Below are 21,552 nucleotides of genomic sequence, written 5' to 3'. Positions count from 1 at the left end.
GTAGAACAGACGTGAGATTAAGGAGGAAAACTCACCATTGCTTGTTCAATCTTGTTGTCGATGGCCACCACGCTGGCTCCGGACGAGCTGCAAGAGAAAAGAGAGAAAAGAGAGAAATAAATACAATGGCTTCAGCCGCGCCGCGCCGCGCCGCAGTGAGGAATAAAAAGACGGGAGAAGCTCTGCTTTTCTCCTCCGCTGTAAGAATGTGGGTCGGGACCAGGAAGCATCTGGAAATTTCTCTACACCCCGCCGTCCTGCTTCACAATGAAGCCCTGTGCTGGTTGGGTTTTTACCTGCTGTCGAGCTTCAGCGGAGAGCTGTCTGCGCTCAGCAGCGACGACAGAAACGAGATGGAGAAATTTCTCAGCTGGCAAACGCCTAAATCCATCGCCACGGTGTAGCACGACGCATTCATCCTGCTGCGGGCGTACGAACTGAAACAGCCCGGAGTCCAGCCGCCGCCTCACCCACTCCTACCGGCCCGGTAGAGAAGCTGGAAGTCCCGCACAGCCTGAGCCCCGCAGCGGTACGGATGCAGTCCAAGGTCAGCTCATCTCAGCGGCACACAAAAGGACTGCGGATCTCCACAATCCCGCATAATTTATCCCGCGACAGAGCGGGGAGCTGGCTGCGGATTGGTGGAGACGGAGGCTGTTTTGAATAATTCATGCGGGGACGCCCCACCTGCCCGCTGACGACGGCTCTGCGTGAAAACTCCTGCAGAGGAGGAGGAAGAGGACGAGGAGGAAGAGGAGGAGGAGGAACTACCTTCAGCGGTCAGGAACTGGACCGGGACAAAACTGCTGCAAGGACAACAATCACTGTGTCATCCAGAGAGGACGGGTCAGGACTCGGTGGTGCTTCATAGTTAAGGATTTTTAAAACTAAGCTCTGTTAGCAGGGCCGGATTTACAAAACTGTGGGCCCCTGGGCTGGAAACCATTTTGGCCCCCTATTCACTAAAACATTATTTTGCTAATTACAACAATTACTGGGGCAATTTGTAGTCCAGCAAATTCATAACACGCCTACGACTAGGGCTGTTGTAAACAATTATTCTGACAACAAAAAAAAAGTGATAACTTTATACTGCCATAACAGCAGTAGTATTATCGGATATCAACATTGGTCCAAATTTTCATATTTGTGCATCCCTAACATTTACTTTGCTGTAGTCTAGAAAATTAACCTGATTAACTTAAGAAAATTAACCTTCTTAAGTTAACATGGACAAAATATGTACAAAAATCAGAGATTTTATTCAATTTAATAATAAAGCAGCAGGCTCACAAATACACTTCTAAAAAATTCCTATATTCCAGTTTTTAGTTTATGTATTTATCTTCAGCCACTTTAATAGATTAACTCTCCAGCCATTTATAGCTTTTATGTCCATGTTAGCAACAGGATTAGGCTCCTTTGCCACACAGAAAAATATATATATATACCGCCGAAACGCGTTTGTTGCAACCGGGATGGTAGGAAATTTATTTTCTGGTTCTTCTGTAAAGCTACACTGAGCCTTAGCTACAGCAGCCTGCTAAGTTCAGTCTATCCATTCCACCTGTATAAATACTCGCTGCCCACTTCTCCGCCGGGTTCGCTCTGAACCAGGGCAGCAGATCCAGGAGGCGAAAGGCGGCCACACTCCAGGCATTGCGCCAGTCAATTTAGGAATGCTTATTTGTTCCCCGAAAAACGACAAAAACTCGGACATTACCATAACTCAATGAAATCTGAACTTGAAAACCCGGCACTATGCTGCTAGCACTTAGCTTTTGCCAACAAGTCGTAGGCGGAAGTCAGTGTTGCGCAACACAATCACTAAATAGTAAAACTTTTTTTTTTTTTTTACACCTCCAGGGTTTTTTTTTTGTGGGCTCTAGTGTCCCTTATGTGACAGTAGGCTGTCAGGAAACAGGGAAGGAGAGGGGGGAAGACATGCGGCAAATGTCGTCGGGTCCGGGAGTCGAACCCGCGACGGCCGCGTCGAGGACTGAAGGCCTCCAAATACGGGTCGCGCTAACCACTACGCCACCACGGCACGCCTGTAAAACATATTTTAACAAAGTTTCGAGGCAGAAAATTTGCCTCAAGGAATTTCAACAATCAAGGTACTCGAATCAATGAGGAATCATTGCAGACTTAGATATTTGTACAAGTTCCAAAGGATTCAAGTTGTACATGATTAGCAAAAAATTCAGCAATACAGGAAATTGCCAGAAACGGACAAAAATATCTTAAGGGGAAACAAAAAACACACATACTCAAGATCCTAGTTTTTGTTGTGGAGCAAATTTTGTGCCAGTTTTATAGAGATTTAGAACAATAAAATGAAATAACTGGCCATTACACTTTTATAAGGAACAAACTACTTATGTGACTGATTACTTGCACAAAAAAGGCTAGTAGCTTTAAAACAGAGTCTATCAGCTGTATATTAATTTAGTACAAACACAGATTAGCTTGACTAAAGGCCGAGACCAAAAGCAGACCTTTACAGTATTCAAATATTTCTATATCTGCGACAGACTGGCGACCTGTCCAGGGTGACCCCGCCTCTCGCCCGGAACGTAGCTGGAGAGGCACCAGCACCTCCTGACCCACTAGGGACAAGGGGTTAGAAAATGGATGGAGCCACAATCGGTACTTTAGCTTTAACCTCCAGAACCAACAAATCTGGATTCTGTAATGTACCGGAGATAAAATATAAATTTATAACCTTTCAAACACTTTACATTAAAAATCCTGAATTATCCCTCTTCTGTTTTGGAAGATTTTGGAACATTTTTAGAAGATCTGGACACTACTCTTTATTACTACATGTAAAAGTAGATTGTTTTGTAAAACTTAACATATGTGAACTGATTTGTAATCCTGTTTCACACAACAGGAAGAAGAAATGGAGCGATTCAATGTGATAATGTGCAGTATATACATACACTGCCCCTGTGTGGCCAATTTCGGTACTTCACATGATGCTTTACACTTTAATGGTTAAAAACAATTATAAATATTTGCATAAAATACAAGGAAACATTACAAAAAATTAATGGGAAACTCAAATATCATGCTATCCTCTTTTCTCCAGGTGGAATATTTTTCTTTAAGGAGGATTCAATGTGATCAAACTGACTCAAACAACACGCCCTAAAAGTCACAGCTTCACAGATGGGAGGATTTTGGTGAAAAATAATTTATCAGCTCAAATTTTGACCTCAGAAATTCACTCCATAACAAAAAAACATTCATGCTCCTACGCAGGAGATCCTCCTTTTACAATCTGAAGCTCCACTTTCTCACATTAAGGGTTACTTCTTTCTTTTCTGACCAATCACTGCATCTCGGCTGAATTTCAACCAATCCTCTTTGCCCCTTCTAATTTCACTTCCTGTTTGTGACCCTAATGGTAATATTTTCCTTTTTTTGTTGCAAATACTATTGTGAGATGTTCTGTAATAATTAATTATTAATTCTGATGTGTTTAAACAGTACGTGTTAACTTGAATGACTCAATTTGCAGTTTCTCTATACATGTAATTCTTTACAAACATCAAAATACCTTATCAATACCAAAGGGAAATTAAATGGTTTTTGTTCAACAAAATCAATAATCATTTGTGCAATCACTTACTGTTTTTACTCATTTTTAATTAACATTTTGCACATTTATTTTTCTGCACTGTACTGAAAATAGTCTCTTAATGTTTAATTCACATGCAGATTGTGTAAATTCTCAGTTGTATATTCCTTGGATTGAGAGTCTTGTATCTATTTCTAAAAACTGCTTTGTATTTACTGTTAGATTGCTAATCTTAGTTCTTTACATGTTTTTAACATTTTAAGAACTGTTTGTGTGAAACTTTATATATGTTGCTGCTGTTTTGAGAAAGTACTTGAAAATGTTATTTGCATTTTAAATATCATCTATTAAAATCAGGTTTGGAGAGTTTATATGCAGCAATAATTATAAGTGAATTATAAGTCTGGCGGGCCACCAGGCTTTCCTTGTAGCCCCACCAGGCTAAGCATTACTTATTTTTTAAAGTCTTTTGAAAATGTTTGCATTTGTTAAGACTTTATTGTTGGTGTTCAAGTGATATCAAGCGATATTTTAAAATTTCATGTCGACTTCAAACATTTAACTCAAAAACATGACGGGTCGCAGGATGAATGACTGGTCTGGTGTCCAACCACCAGGCTTAGCAAGTTCTCTGGGGGAAACCTTGAACATTTTAGCTTAATTTTTTTTTTACTTTGATCACAACTTTTTGAAAAATATGCCACAAAAGCAGTAATTGTAGGCTGTAATAATCTCAAAAAAACAACATTGCAACATCCTGGAGGGACAGACTGAGGGTGTGGTGGTAGAAAAAGAAACTTAAAGGCATTTACTTTAAAAAGTGAGTCTCAGGCTGATTTATGCTGCGCCGCTATAAAGTCGGCTTCAAAGAGATTCTCTGCTCTCTTCTGATCCTCAAACACCTCAGGACTCTCTGTACCAGGAGTCCAGACGCTTAAATAAGGAACACTAAGCCGCCATGATCTCTTCCGGTTTGGTCTTTGACTGGAAGGCGGTTTAGCCACTTATCCACACCCAAATAGCCTGCACACCTGAAGCTCTTAAACGAGTCAACGCTAAGAATAGATCCTAAAATTGGATGTTTTTCAAAACATGTTTGTTCAGATTGTTAAACATTCTTTCAACTCTTCTCTCACAAACCCGACTCTGAAATAGCTGAGTCTATGATGGGGGAAAATTACACAACTTTTTCCATCATTCCTCATCACTAATAAAATCCACTTTGTGGATTTGAACTGGTGTTTTAAACTGGTCGTAGATATTACTGGTGAACACCTGAAGTATTAAATCCTGCCAAATATTGCATCCGAACATTTCTCCGAGAAAATGTTTGGATCTGCAAACATCCAAACATTTAGAGCTGCAGATTTAGATCTGCAGCTCTAGATCTAAATCACTGGATGACGTTTTACTGGCAGTAACAAAGTAAAGTACATCGCTTAGACAGCGATATGGACTTAGTTTTATCACTATATATATTCTGTATAATATTATGATAAGGAATGATGAAAATAACTATGTATTACTTCATTTTCAGGGTGGATGTGACCTTTTGTCACAGCAATTATAGCCACACAAACACAAATACTGCTCTTGAAAAACTTTTACCTTTTCTAAAACGATTCTTTAGGACGCCAGTAAAATAAAAACAGTTTGTTTTGTATCACTAAACTGCACACAGCAACTGCATTTAATCAAATTTAAAAATGATTGGTATTTACTGATGCTTTCATTGAATAAACAGTTTTGGACTTTTTTAAACATTAATTGGAATTTATCATGATAATAAATCTAAATTCTTATAACAAGTTTTTTGTGGTAAATGATGATATAATAAATACCCACCAATACTTAGACAATAAAACAAACTTATGCAGAAGAATAACATCATAAATAAATTAACTCAGAGAAAAAAGTACAGTATTATGTTCCATGTAATGCCACTGATGTGAAACTTTGAGATGCTAACATGTATATTATTGTGATTTAGACCAGCTGTGGGCCAAACTGATTAATCGATTATTGAAATAATGATAAACTAATTTAGTAATTGATTAATCGCTAAGAGGAGTGTACAGATTTTGGAAAAAAAACAAAAAACATTCAGAATAATAATTGAGCCAAAACTTTAGAAAAATTTAGCTACATTTTGCATTTATGATAAAATCACCTATATCTGTAAATATGTTTTGAACAAATATCCTCAAATGGCAGATTTAGCTTAACTTGGTTCAGTTTCACTAGAGAAAAGCTTTATTGTAGCACTCTGGGCAATAACAGGTGTATTTTATTATTTTTTAAAAAGAAAATATTACTTATTTATTTGCTTCTTTTGAGATATTTCCGATATTGTATTATGAAAAAGCTTAAGAGGTTAATAACTGATACATTAATCAATTAGCTGCAGCCACTGTAGTAACGTTATTTCTTCATTTTGGTTTATTGTGTCAGGTTATTTCAGCTACATCAGGGAGGAAGATTAGCATCACATTAGTCAGTCTTGTGTTTTATAAAATGGAGATAAGAAAAAGGAGCATGAAGGTGAAAGAAGAAAAGAGAGTTCAATAATGTTTAAAATGAACAGAAACAAAGAGTAAAATCTGGTCGTCACCCGGAGCTAGAAAGGATTTGCTTATGCCAAAAAGACGCATTAAGGATTTGTTTTACTCATCCCTACCCAGTTTCTTTGCATGTGATTCAAAGTTCAGAGAATCCAGCATTGATTGAACCTTTAAAGGCTGAACAGAGAGGACATCATAAAACCAGCTGCAGCAGCTACTGCAGCATCTGACCCCTGACCTGCCTCTCCTTTACCTTTTGAGATGCTGCTCCAGCTCCCAGAACAAAAGCTTCACTGCCATCTCGTCATGGCCCTGCAGCCGGATTCCCTGCACCCTCATTGAAACGTCTCGCAGTGAGAACATTTGGATCCCCTTCACAGAAACAAGCGAACCCTAGAAGCAACCGACTCAGTTCAGCCGGAGAACCGGGTTACGGCGGCGCACGCATCAGCCGGCGGAGCCGCTTCCTGATTCAAACGAGCGATTCTGATGGTCCGGTAAACATGCCTCTCATCTTTCCCTCTGTGGCTGCTGAGTGGAGTGAATTAAGTGATGCTGCTGTGCAGGAGGTGACGCGTGGTCATGTGATGCGAGGAGTTACGTAAACCTTCAACCCAGATTAGCGTTTGGGCCGGTGATTTCCCTGCTGTAGCACCAAGAACTTAACAGACGGAGATGTTCTGTGAGTAAACAGAAACACATCAGCAACTTTTACGCTATGCTGGTAGGAGTTCATCCTTCACAAAATCTCAAATACTTTGAGCAAAGTCTTTGACTTTGCAGGACAGGAAGGCCCAAGGCAACACAGTTTAGTTTTAAAAATGATTTCTGGTGTTTCTCATTACCCTGTCAGTAAAATTAGGGATGCACTGATCCACTATATTCCACTAAACCGATATTTAACAAAGAAAAATAGTGCTTAATTAACTTAAAACTTTTTTAATGGACATAAATGCTCTGAAAAATTAAAATATTACTTATTTGCTTCTTTTATGGTATTTGATATTGTATTAAAAAATCCAAACCAATCGTGTTCAGATAAACTCCCTTCCTGCTCAAACGAAACGCTTAAACTTTAGCAAATAGAAATAATTCTGGTGATTCTGACTGACATAAAACAAGAAAAGTTTAGTCTAATTTAATTTCAAACGGCGAGGAAAACTGTTAATGTCTCCAAATTTCAGCTTTCAATCAAACGTTAGATGGAACTTTATAACAAAACAGTGCAGTTTGACTATCGAGCATTTTCCACACCTTGAAAACACTTCATTGAATGAAAGCATTTTCACTCGTATGTCAAAAGGTCGCTCCGACACACCTTCATGCTTCAGCTAGCAGAAAGCACAACGTGCACTCAGAGGGCTTCTGCTGGCTTAGCGTCAGGCAGACAAAGAATCAACAGACCGGAGCGCGGCGGGATTTTCCTTGTCCCAACAGACATCATGTACTGGAGTGGATCAGGAAAGAACAGTGCTTCAGGGAAAGGTCTGACGGTCAGATGACGCGACTTTAACACTTTCTAACACCAAAAACTAAACTCCACCCACCTGAAAATATTCACCAAGCACACCTTTACAGAAAAAAACACTTGTTTTGTTCACCTGGTTGAGTTTGACATCCAGAACTCACCACTCAGAACAACACAGTGAAAGTTTCAAAGAGTAACATCCATTTCTGAGCAACACAAGACAGAACAATTTCATTCTAGGATGTCAAATCAATGAGAATAGATTGGAAGGGAACTTGTACTGTTTTTGAAACCTAAAATAAATCTGGAAAGTGTTGCATGAAAATGCATTCATCTGTGCCAGAGTAAGTCCACATTTCACTTTAGGCTGATTTGCACATATTCGCCCATTTTCCTTAGCAAAACAGCTCAAATTCTGCCAGTCTGGATGGATGTAGAGTTTCTGGGAGCATTGATTCATGTCTGGACCATTTTAATATGTGAAGATTCTTTCTAAAGCATGCCAGTGTAGTTCTGCAGGTTCTAAGAGGGTTTCTTCCCGGATTTCTTGGTTTTAGCTCCATGAATCTCAATAAACTCTGAACAAGAATAACAGAAGCAAGCTGTTCCTTTTCTGGACTCTATCTGCTTCTCAATACCGGATCGAACGACACTGAGATGGTCAAAGGTTGAGTTTTTCAGCCAACCCCACTTTAAAACTTCTCCAAAACGCTTCCCCTCATTTCATTCAATTTTAAAATTATGATTTGCTTAGGTCAAATTCTCAATACTGGGGTTGTAAAGTGAGAACATTTAATTGTTGAAGGAGAAGGAATATTTTTAAGTTCTCCAGTAAATTTAAAAGCACCCATGTCAGACATTAAATAATCAGACTGTAAAAATGATTTTATAAAATATACGTTTCCCTTTACTCCTCTTTTTCTCTTGTATCGTTTCATATTAATCTGGTGAGACTAATGGAGAAATAAAATCTGACTTTCCATCAGAATCCTATAAAATGAGCATCAAAGCAGACAACAGGTTTGCCTGATTTTAAGACTATAAGCCTTGAAACAAGCAGAAATACTCAGAAAAACCTTGATCATAGTTCAATTAAAGTGAACTCTGGTGCAGTTTGAGTGCATATGTGAACGCCAAATGGACCGAAGACCAAGCAAACTATAGCACAGGGCATTCTGGGTAAATACAGCCAAAGCAAACAAGTGACTCGAACACTAGTGGGACAAAAGAGGAATCCTACAGCCACTAAAATCTGTCAACCAGAGTATCAGGTGTGAAAACACCCTAAATATCACCATAGTAACAGAAGCACGTCAAGCAGATTTAAGTAAACTCACCAAAACCTCCAGGTAATAAAGAAGTTAAGACAGTGGCTCATATTGGTACTGGTTGCATACCTTTGTGACTCCAGCTCTGAATTCAGAATCTACCATTACTTAGACGACAAAGTGCTGAATGTGGATTACTGTTGTGTCTTTGAAGGAAGCCGTTTTGCTGTGTTTCCAGAAAGAAGTGGGCTCTATAATATTGATAAAAGGGGACCTGACGTGTCAGAGCCATGAATAAAAGAAGGCCTATTGAGCCGGAGAGGCTTTGGCTGAGCTGTAGTTTGATAAAGGAGAGCACAGACGTTACCAGCAAGTGCTGGCTGTGGTTTTCCCATAGTCACACCCTGACTGTGGAGATTTCCACAGAGCTACTCTGAGTGAGAGAGGCAGGGAGGAATGATGAGTGGCCAATCTGGTCTCCATACGTAGGAGAGAGGAGTGCTTTTGAAGCATTTGGGCTGACGGCAGCAAATCCTCACTGACTTACACAGACAGGTGTGAAAAGGCCTTGATTCATCACCTCGACATTACAGTCTCAATAAAACTTTATAAACGTAGAAATTAGTGCTTCTGCAGGTTTCACCAACTCAGATCTAAGACTTTAAGACCATTTTGAATGAAATTCAAGACCAGATCGCAACAGAAATGTACTAAACAACCTGGACTGCCGTCGAGCCAGCTTTCATGTGCAGAATGAACCTAGCAAAGTTAGCGACAGAAGTGATCCAATGGTGAAGATGAACGTCGCCAAGTCAACTGGCAAAAAATTTGCAAAATAGACACAAAAAACTGAGGTTAGCTAGCATTTTTTTCTTTTGCGCTACCCAGCTAGCTTTCCCTTTCGGCTATCCGGCTAGCTTTCCCTTTCAGCTAACCGGATAGCTAGCTGAAAAGTACTCGGCTTTTTTTTTTTTTAAAGCTTGCTCATTTTTTTCCTCCCTCACAGCCAATGGGTTCTAATATACCATTTCCAGTTAGCAAGGGTATATTAGCAGTTAGTTACCAGTAACCTCAACCGCGCTGAGTCACAGATCTCAATGAAGAAACGACTCAAACCTGACATACACGCTCAAAAGCAGCATTCAGCTTATATGCACCACAAATCAGAAAACTGCAAAACAGCTGAAACATGGGAGTTCCCTTACATCTAGACTAAAAACCCACCAGTTTAGAACCATAAAAAATGAGACATTGACTATGTTTTATGATGTAAAGCACTGAATTGTTGCTGAAATGTGCTACACAAATAGGCCTGTCACGATAGCAAATTTTGCTGAGCGATTAATTGTCTCAAACATTATTGCGATAAACGATAATATTGTTTGAAGACCTTTTTACACCGATTTAATGGAAATAACATAATAATGCATGCGATTTCCTGCCAAAGACAGATACACTTTATTTCCAAAAGAACATTTAACACTGGAACTGATAAACAAAACAACCAAAAACAAAATGGATTCTCAGTCTCCATTAACAAAAAACTCACTTGAAAAAAAAACTAAACAACATAAAGCCAAAGTGGAAATAAATACTGCATTCAACCAAAAGATTATGAAGTCTCTATATTATGTTGCCCTTCAGTAATAATTAGATTTAAATAGAGAAGATGGGCACATCGACTACCTGATGCAATAATTCACACTACATGATTTTTTGCTCCTATTTTTCCCCTTACAACAATCTTAGATCGTCGGTCTTTCTAAGATTGTGTGGTGTGTTACGGTAGATCGTCGTTGCAGCTCTGATCTAAATCCGGGTTTTTCCCCGACTGGGATCTTAACGCAGCCTGTTGAATGTGACAGGCAGCCAATCAGAAAGCGCGGATTCTCCTCCGTGTTTTCTGAGGGGAAATTACGTCGGGGAATCCCAAACAGCTGACACAGCGAACATTGGAGATGATATGTGGAAACAACATTAATGTTTATTCAACATGCAAAGAATATAGAAATGACAAGAGGAGGAGTTGGAGCGAAATTGCTACCACAGTTGATAAACCCGGTAACTTTTCAGCTGTTCTTCGTTAACGTGACATAAATAGGTTCTAATGATTTTCATTCAGGCAGGACTTTACGCTGACACTAGAGCCACATGCATTGCAGGTAGATTGTAGTAAAGCATTGATTAATGCCTGGTTTTAAAATTAGTTCACTGGACTTGTAGCCATTATTTTGTGCCCATTGTTGGACACCACACGGCAGGAACGAACCCGATCGAACCGTTATACCTAGGATTTCTGTCGGCTAATCCGTCAGGTTTTGAAAATGGGCCGACAACCGCGCTGGGCTTTACACTAAGGAAATGAGGAAGGGAGGGTCAGTGGAGAGCACCGGAGTTAAGCCTTTTTTTCATTCGGTGTCATCAACAGAAAGAGAAAAAGGCCAGAAGAGACGATAATGCCGATAATTAAAATCACGTTGATATCGTACAATTAATTGATTTACCGTTTATCGCGACAGGCCTGTACACAAACAAACTTGATTGATTGAGGAGGAAAAAAGGCTACATAGAATATACGAGATTAAATAGTCCTGCCACCACAAAATTTAAAACCTGTGACATAACGTATTTAAGGACAACTTAACTTCTTAAAAATAAATTTAAGACATTTTCAAGGCCTTAATTTTATAAATAATTTATTATATTCTAAGGCTTTCAAAATCTCTGAGAAAATGAACATATTTGTAATCTATCCTGCATCTTAGACTCCTTACGTTTATCCTGTATTGTTTGTTGAGAAGCCAGAGAAAAATGGCTGCCACTTGTTTAAGAAGACCAACGGGGGATAACTCCAGTTGCAGAGGTTTTGATGAGTGTGTGAGCATTAAGTTTAAATAATGTGAGGTGAAACATGGCTTTAACAGGATTAGAAGACAAAGAAAACACCACGTTCCAGCTCAGTCAGTGCATGGCAGAAATAATGCTAACGGCAGCAGTAAAAGATGATAAGATGGCCTCCAGGGAGACAGTGGAGGGCCACATCTCGTTACTAAATCAATAATCAAATCTTGGCAGTTGCTCTGCTTTTCGTTTAACAGCTCCGTGTCTGCATGCAACTCAACATGTTAAAATTAAGTGAATCAAAATTACGTTTTTTAGCTATATTTTCAAAAGAAATATACAATATTGGAGTATTTTCTCCGTTATGCCATTGACATCTTAAAAATCAGAATTTAAAATAATGCTTACAATCATGTTTAATTTGTACTCCCCCCCCCCCCCCCAAGTGAAAATGAAAATCATACAAAATATGACAAAACGTTGTACTTAAAACAGCATCAACTTATGCTAGAACCGACTAATTTTCAATAAATATGCCAACTAAAACCCTTCAATATTGATTATTGGCTTTGATTCAAACTTTTTGCACTGAGGGCCAAAATCCCAAGTTGAAAGTCTCTAGGGGCCAAAATTTGCTTTTTCTTGCCATTAAAAAACATAAAATGATATTATGAACAAGTAATTTTTTTTTTACCAAAACCAACATTATTATGAAATTTGCCTTAATGTTTACATTTATGTAGCTTTTTCAACCAATTATTTTCAAGTTTGCAGGTCTCATCTGCATCGGCAACATATTCTGGAAGGACAAATTTGCCCCATTTTCCAACTGCAATCAGGGGCCACACAAACTCATTCCAAGGGTCACAAATGGCCCCTGGGCCACACTTTGGAAACCCCTGGTTTAGATCACGCCTTTTTATTTCAACTGAAGTCTCAAAGGAAGCAGAGCTGGCGCAAAGAGCAGAGAGAGAAGGAGGACGTTTGAACCATTGATCATGTTTTCATTTCAACCCTGTTCATTCTTTTAAATAAAATGAACAGAGGCTTCTTCAGATGTGCAGTAATACAGACTGCTGCAGGAGGCCATCCCTGAACACAGCTGTCACTATCTACAGCAAATTATTTTGAAAAACCTCAGATAACATGAGTGGAAAAAACATCTTCCAAAAAAAAGAAAAAAATCAACTCCCCACTGATTTTCTGCTGACAATACCTTTGATTTATTGTCTTATTTGCATTTCCATTAGCCGTTGAGATCAGGGAAGGTTCACCAAATCAATATGTGAAACCATTAAGGTAATGATGCTTGGCCCAGTTTCCTGAATCCATGTCAGATTACAGGTGAAGACAGAGCAGTGAGCGGATTAGCGACAGATCCATGTCAGCAGGACTAAATCTGGAAGAAAACAGGGCTATCACGGGTATGGATTAGCAACAAACATATTAACACACTAATACATGTTGCCATGGTGATGAATTCAACACAAAAATGACGCTAAATCTACTTCAAACTGGAAGGAAAAAATTATAAAGACCTGGGGCTTCATGCATAAAGGTGCTTGCGCACAAAAAATGTGCGCCGCCATATTTTACTCACAAGTCGGCATGTATAAAAATTAACTTTGTGTCAAAGTTTATGTAAATATATGCAAACTTTTTCTGTGGACAATATCAAACGACAAAGCGTCAAAACCTACCTAAATACACTGAAATCTGACTACATTCGGTGTTATTTAGACCAAGAAGCATCAAACCTGATGTTTTTCATGATTTTAATATTTTATTGTTTAAACGTAAACGATGAAACTGAACCGCATTTATCCTCAGACAATAAGTTACACGCACACAAAATAAAGAAAATAAAAATAAAAGGATGCGAAAACCTCGCTCAAATGTAAATAGTACTTTTTCTCAGTTTTTGTCTCACAAAGATGTAACGCATTGGTCCGTGTGCCGAAGCGCATGAAATGCACCTATGGGGTAATTTCATTCTCACTAAAATTGGATCACCAGATTAACTCAAACCTGCTGATTAAAAATAATCAACAGGTTTGATTATTTTTAAGGTGATCAAGGTGTGTATGCAATCACACGTATATAAGTAGCTGCGCAAAGGTGAGCCGCGTAACTGTGAAGCTCTTTGGCTCTGATGGAGAACATCGCCAATGGAAGGATTCAGAGGGAGCGATTGATCATATTGATTTGCTGGGAAATGTTGATGATGGTTTATGAGCGTTTAGATGAATCCAGACTGATCATCCTGGAGCTCTGAGCAAAACTTATAGAGTCGTGTGGTACCGGTACCGGTCCAGCTGCAGTCTTCATTCAGTCCAGCCGCCCGCTTTGTGAATGAGCCTTATGGACATAAAGCATCTTTATTCTGTAAATGTACAACTCATGCACACGAATCCACTATTTAGAATAAATGTCCACATTCCCACTCAAAGGACTCTCTGACACGCTGTCTGTCTTGAAACCCCGGCTGAACGCGCTGCTGTTCAAACAGGCATTTGCAGGATTTCTTTATTTTTTTAATTTGATTTTTTTTTTTCTTTAAAATGTATTTTTATTTTTGTGAGGTGACATTAGGTGTCCTCAAAGCACCTTTTAAATAAAATATATAATAATTATTATTATAAATACTTATACTGCTACAAACAAGGACGCTGCCATGGTTACTGCTTCACGTGGTGGCAGACGTCCGGGTATTTATACTAATTTACATTTGTATTTATGGGTGGCGACAGGGCGGACCGGCAGCTGCGCTCTATTTCCTGCAAATTAGGATTTACAAAAGTGTACAACCACGTGCGTGCACACGGCTTTATGAATCCGATTTTTTTTGTGCGCCACACTTTTCTAAATTTTTCCGTACGCCAAGTTTTAGTGTGAAAACTGCGCAGCCTTTTATGCATGAGGCCCCTGAGCTGGAGAAGGACCAAGCCTGGCGCACAGCGCCATCTTCTGGCCAACCACAATTTTACACATTATTTCTGTTTAACCTCTAAAAAAATTTACTTTTTGTGATTTCCAAACAGTAAGAAAAGCAGGAGTTACATAAATTTTACTGCAGATGCTGTGTTTCATACTGGTGAACTGCCATTAAACTCAATCCCCATATAAAGCAGCATTAAAACGTGTCCAAGAATAACAATTACATCATTGTTTTTAAAAGAATAAGTTGCAGAATATCTCAGTCGCGCAGAATCGACTTTTCATGCATTATTAAAACAACCCCCGCAACAAATCCAAAAATGCAAATTAGTCTGCAATCAATAGTGCTTGCAGGCCACAACATGATGTTGCATCTGCCAGAAAACAGAGTTTAGAGAGCCATCAGTCCAAACGTTACAATTTAATCTTTATAAAAACAAGTCAGAAGGACAAGAAGAACGAATTATTCTAGATAACTGTATTGTTTTATTGTGAAAATGTTTCTTTTTTCAATTTTTCAGAAGCAAATGCCACTAAAATGGAATTCAGTAAACAAGAAAATGCTGAAGTAGTATATTTTTGTGCCCTAAATCGCAACCTAAAAAACTGTAAAAATGCAGAAGTGCACGACTTTAATGGAGAAAACCAAACATGAATCTTCACAAACGCTGGAAAAGAAAAAACATCCAGGTTACAGGAACTTAAACCGAAGCAGTTTCAAACTGCTGATACATCCTGGTAATACTGATTAAAAATAAGATTTAAACTAAAAATGTAAACAGAGTGAAATAAGCCCACAGCTTTTGACACTATATTTTGTTTTAAACTTCCTGAAATCTTATAATTGAGTCATAATATTAAAACGTTATTTATAGTAAGACTTTATTCTCATGTTACTAAGACTTTATCATTATTTTGACTTCATTCTTGTTATTGTATGAGTTTATTCTCACAATATTTTTAGATTTTGTCGTAGTACAGCCTTGATACTCCATTGTACTCTAAAAACAAAAATACAGTCCATTATTTTGTTATAGTATAATTCTCCAGATTGTACTTCTGGGTTTAGACCACTTGATGGCGGTGTAGTGAACCATTTCTTCACATGACGTTTTGAAGACGAATGAAGTTAACCCCTTAATAAAATGCAGCTTTACACAAGAATGTGTATATATTTAAACAGTATAATGTAGCTCAGTGTTGCTGTGTGTGATATTATTACCCATCAGATCACACACATGATCTCATTACCCATCAGATCACACACATGATCTGATGTGAAGTTTATGATTTGGAATCATAAACTTCAATCTGCAGCTGACCGTGGCATTACTCCTTTCCCAGGACGGTGCATTATTGTTTGCCACATTTTACTTTTCCTTTCTACCTCCATTTGAGACTCACTGTGCAAAACATTTCTTCCATTTAGTTGGGCTCTTGTTGGTTGTTTGTTTCGCTCTTTCTGCAACAAATCCCACCAGCAGGTACGTGACGCAAGACTCCCGCAGCTGCTCTGCGCCCTCAATAACTCTCACATGATTGATTAAAAAGCAGGAACAGTCCAACCAAATCAAGATTACATGTGGAAAAAAAAAAACTTTTATTTTACTAAACAGTCTGTTTCACCAGCTTTGACGCTACAAATACCCTCCATTTGTGCAAATTTGTGCAAATGCAAATTTTCGGTTTAAAAAAAACATTTAATAGCACCAAACAACATCCAGAGATGAGCCAAAGTAAGCAGGCCACAGCTTTCTAACCAGCAAGGGGCAGCATAGCACTGCTGAAAGAGCTGGAAGAACCACATGGTTTACATTAAACTACTGTTTTTATGTCAACAGAGGCCAATAAAGGTGATTTCTCAGACATATTCTGCTAATAACTTCCCCATATTCTGGGTGTTTATAAGATGCTGTTCTCTGGTCTGAAGACATGCGAATCAGGTGGAGTGTTGCGGTAAGCTGTGAATATATTTTTAGTTACTGCAGGGAGAACGGGAGCATGAGAACAGAGTGATACGAGCAACACTGAGTAGAAGTTAACCCACAGAAAGATAAGGCATTGATCAATAATGCTGGTTACCCAAAAATATGGCAGAATACGGCTAATTTAAAACATTATGTCCAGTTAAGTTCTACAAATCTCCTAAATGTGCCGATTTCTTTATGTAGGTGACTTCTGAATGAAGAAAGAAAAAAAAGCCTCGGTAAGAAATCCCTTTGACCAAAAGCAGAGTCATTCATTTGGTTCTGTGCAGTGCGAGTAATGTTCCCTGAGCTGACTGGACACTGAGCTGACTGGACACTGACTGAATCATGTCCAGCCACAGGAATGCTGGACATGATTCAGCACATTGCCTGCATGTTTGGGACAACGACACCAGCAACCAAACCACTAAAACCCCCAAAATTACATTGGGAGATTCCCCAACAGGAGAATCTGGATGGAGCCACAATCGGTGTGGTTTCTGAGAGATGAAGCAATTTGAGTGCAGATATTTAGGCGATTCTCACTGGATGAAAACAATTTCATTCTCTCATATTTTCCATGGATGTGATGATTTAAACCTCTGAAATTAACAATGACAACCAGAGATGAACCAATCAGTCTTTACCGGGCTGATATCCAACCATCTTTAAGGTCTGACTACATTATGTTATAGGATTGACGTTAATCCCCAAAATATAAAAACATTTTAAACTAAAAATTTAAATAAAACATGAACCATCTAGAGCAGGGTTGTCCAAAGTGTGGTTCAGAGGCCATTTGTGGCCCTTGGACTTATTTTGTTTGGCCCCAAATGAAGTTCAAGAATGATGCAAACTTGTTTGTTAAACTTTAATAATTTATCCTGATTAGAAGTATATTAAAAAAAATTGAATTGGAAAATGCTATGAATAACACAAAGTATTCATTTCTTTTCTAACAAGTAGAACAACATTTATCTAGAGACTTAAAAAGAGACTGAAAAGCCAACTTTGCTCCACTAAATCAGCTTTTAACTGATTTATTTAAATTTGGCTAAGTATGACAAATGTCTTGAAAGAAATTGACCAAAATTCTGCTCTTATAACTGAAAATAAATTTGTTCAACTGAGCCTAAAAGAAATTGAAAGGTAGAGGGAAATGTGCAAAATCCTTTTTAGGTTTTGGATCTACAACATCCGTTTTTTACAAAATGATATATATATTGATAGATATTACAACTTTATTTGCAGGCATGCACCAATTGCATTGTTTTGGCCAATCTCCAATTACCAATCTTTAAAAATCCTGACCTGCTGATTCCGATTTTGGCCGATACCAATTTTTTTGTCTGAAATGCTGCTAATCATCTCAAAAAAAGTCGCTGAGTAGGTAACAGCGGGGTGACTGCTGTCAACTGCAAACACGCAGACATGACCTGGTGGGCCAGTCTGTCAGTCAAACCTCTCTAACAGGGGAGCAGAAGAGAACAGTGGTTGATTCTTAGACCTTTGCTGAGGTAGATAAGATTGGTGGATAAGATCGGCTTCCCGTGAGAATCGGCCGATCACCGATCTCCCACCGGCACAGATAAATTATCTAGCCAATAAATCAGTCCGTCCTTATTTATTTGCTTAATTTTATTTTTTTTTTCCTCGGACCATGAGTACTTTTGACAACAATTTTGTCCCACTTTACTAAAAGTTTGGACACCCCCAATCTAGACTGTACAAAATACTGGAATCAGCTGGTGTGTTAAAAAAAAGACATTTTTCTAAGAACTCTGTACAAATAAGGTTTCCTCAAAAAGAAACATATCCATCTTAAACTGCAAACTGAATTTTCTTCTCTGAACCAAGCATGAAGCTGCTTCACCGCAACAGCCCAGCCAGTTGGTCATGCACATTATTAAATTTAATTAAAAAGTTATGTTGAAAGACAAGAACTGGCCAAGCTCCCACAGAAAAACAAAACAACAGTGACGCGACAACAAATGAGAAAGAACAGTTTGTTTACGCAGAACCAAACTGACAGCAAGAGCCGTTTCTCATCAATGTTCTCCTTTTTACGGCTAAGGCACGTTCGTTCGCACCAGCATGTTTAGCTTTCGGAGGGCAATTTTCTAAAAGATGAAAGGGACACTAAACACAATCCATTACTGTCCATTACAGGCCATTAGTTTTCCCACAGCACTCTTAAGTGAAACAATCCTGTTTATTGATGGAAAAAGGAGCAATCAGCAAGAAGGGGAGCAGACACAAACAAAAATCAATGTGGCATCTGCACAAAGCGTATCAATAGGTACAATACAGGAAGCAGCGATTAAAGACACGAAGGAGAGGAGGCTAAAACTCAATTAGACAAATTACAAAAACAGTCGCATGTCTGCCCATTCATATTCTCACTGGTGTGAAAGAAAGAGGGTTAATATTTAGTCCCCTCCCCCTGAAACACAACATGCTGATGCTCTGCTGTTTTCTGGTGCTCTCTGGTTCAGCCTGTGGGGTAAACAGGCAGGGTAAAAGGGAGGCGCGAGAAACAAAACAAATACATAACCACCGTTTGCTTTTAAAGCAGCAACAAGAGCAGCTGGTCATCGATACGATATGGGAATGTCAGCTGTGGTACATTTGAAAATCATTTCAAAATATAACAATTCAGGTCTTTCTTTTTGTCCTTGACTTAAAAGCAGGGCTGGTGTAAATGCAATCAATTAATAATCAATTATCCTGATGATTAATGGGACTGGGAACTGGGACACATATTAAACAACCAAAATAAGTAAAACAAAATTGTCCTTTAAAAAATGGGCTAGTTGAGACTAAAGCACCAGACTGAAGACTTTTGTCATCCAACTTTGGTAAAAAGAAAGAGAAAAGAAAAAAACAATAAGTCATGCAAATGGAAATTATTGAGTTTCCTTTAATTTATCATAAGATTAACTGATTTATTTATTGTGAAAGGCCTAACTTCTGGTATGTGTGTTAACCAGCTTAACAACAACAAAAGGATGGATGAAAAGCTGCAATGGAGCTTATACAGTGTGTTTTGTTATCAGCGAACAAGGTTTGTTTATTTAGGACTTTTGTTAAAAGTATGTCTTCAGTATGACTAAATTTGATATGACTAAAAATGCACATTTGCTTTATCATGTGCTAACTTTACTGTTGTTTTTAGATGATGGGCAGTATTTTAAGCTGCAAAAGTTCTCAAAATGCAAAGTGTACAGCTAGCTTACCAAAGGATTGTGTTTAAAAATAATAATGGATACATTTCTTAAGACCAGGTCACTCAAAAGAAAAACTGAAGATACTATTGAAAAGAAAGAAACTGGACTACTTATATGATCGGAGGAATTCATGTCTGCAGGAATATTTTTCAGTTGCAGAACTTTTGTTTTTAAAACAGTATTATGATACACAGCATGCTACCGGTATCCAGATATAAGTCTGCAGAGTGCGAAATGATGGTGAAGAAGCTTTGTTAATCAGTTCCAGTTTTAAATGTATCTATCTATGGCAGGAAATCGCATGCATTATTACGTCATTTCCATTAAATCAGGGTAAAAAGGTCTTCAAACAATATTATCGTTTATCGCAATAATGTTTGAGACAATTAATCGCTCAGCAAAATTTGCAGGCTTAAAGATGACAATAAGTGTGTTCAGACACTAATACTAATATTTTCATTTCAGGTTGAATTAGAAAGATTTATTGCGGGGCCAATTTAAAGTTAGGTGGTCTGTGAGTGTTTATTAAATGCTTTAAATGGTCCTCATCCTGACAAAGTTTGAGAAATACTATATTACATCCATGCCAATCACCACAAAATCAGACAAAACTAGAAGTGGCCAACATTTCAAGGATTTATTTTATCCCATAATGCCTATAAAGAAAAAGTTTTCAGCATCTGGATACTATTAGCAGCTAAGGTGGAAATATTTGAGGCATTACTAAAAGTTAACTACCAGGAGGGCAGTAATGAAGGAATTAGACCAAGTTTTCTTCCTTCAAGGGTTTTATTTTCATTATTTCATTCCATTTTTTACATCTGGGATACTTATCGGCTATGTTCAGACTGGTCCCGTTCTGCCCTGGCTGTTTGTGTCCTCAGCAGACCTGACTAAGTTGTGTCGGGTCGGGTTAGGTCACTTCCGCTGCATGTTGTGAATTTTGGGGATCTCGCTGATCTCCACACAATGAGCAACAGACCCAGGTCACAGCAACTCCCTGCAGCGCCAGTGGGGAAAGATTACAGCCAGCAACAGAGATAGTCATCGCACTGCCAGCCAGACTTCATTCCCCTAAGCCTCCACGCATCTGAACGCACACACACACACACTGCTCATCCCAACAATGGATCTGCATTTACAAAAAACACGCAGCCTGTTCATTCATTTCAAAAGAGGAAAAAAAATCCTTGTGCTCAGCTGTAGCTTTACCAAAAGGTGCTTTATTTGCACTCAAACACCTTTATTGCAAGGTCATGGTAATTAATAGTGATGGGATTTGCATCCAACTTTTCACCATTTTCAAGCAGCACTTTGTAAAGTTAATATTCATCACACTAACAGCCGCATGTCATTTAGATGGGAAAAACTACACACCTGGACATTTGTTTTGAATCTACATTTCTTTTACTGCTCACTTTAAACATATTAACCTGTTACTGTAATACAGTTTGTCAAGCTAACATCAGATCACTGTGCGTCTATAACTCCCTTTGCAACTTCACAAGGAAATGCAATATGTTATAGCAATGCTAAAAATTGTGATGAGCATAGGTTTGTCACCATAACCAATTTTGCAAAATGATAAATTGTTCCAGAACTTATTGCAGTCAATATGAATGAAATTTAAGACCTGTATCACTTACACTACACTTTATACAATAGTGCCAATCTTTTTTGCACAGAATGCACATAGT

General features: G+C 38.4%; 1 protein-coding gene across 2 annotated transcripts in view; it reads right to left on the bottom strand.

Moving 5' to 3' along the window:
• LOC102219075 (TSC22 domain family protein 1-like) overlaps window positions 1–21,552 on the bottom strand; it is a 32,688-nt gene that overhangs the window by 4,122 nt on the left and 7,014 nt on the right. The window contains exons 1-2 of one of the 2 annotated variants that reach the window (XM_023336809.1): window positions 297–1,853; window positions 36–87 (exon numbers count right to left, since the gene is read on the bottom strand). In XM_023336809.1, coding sequence (XP_023192577.1) covers window positions 36–87; window positions 297–418 — 174 coding nt within the window. In that variant the 5' untranslated portion in view covers window positions 419–1,853. Of the gene's footprint in view, window positions 1–35; window positions 88–296; window positions 1,854–21,552 lie in introns of those variants that run through there. The other variant, XM_023336808.1, reaches the window with a different exon arrangement.

Source organism: Xiphophorus maculatus, chromosome 7 (assembly GCF_002775205.1).
Source record: "Xiphophorus maculatus strain JP 163 A chromosome 7, X_maculatus-5.0-male, whole genome shotgun sequence".
NCBI lineage: Eukaryota > Metazoa > Chordata > Actinopteri > Cyprinodontiformes > Poeciliidae > Xiphophorus > Xiphophorus maculatus.
Note: the sequence above shows the minus strand (reverse complement) of the source record. Positions and strands in the feature narration are given on the sequence as shown.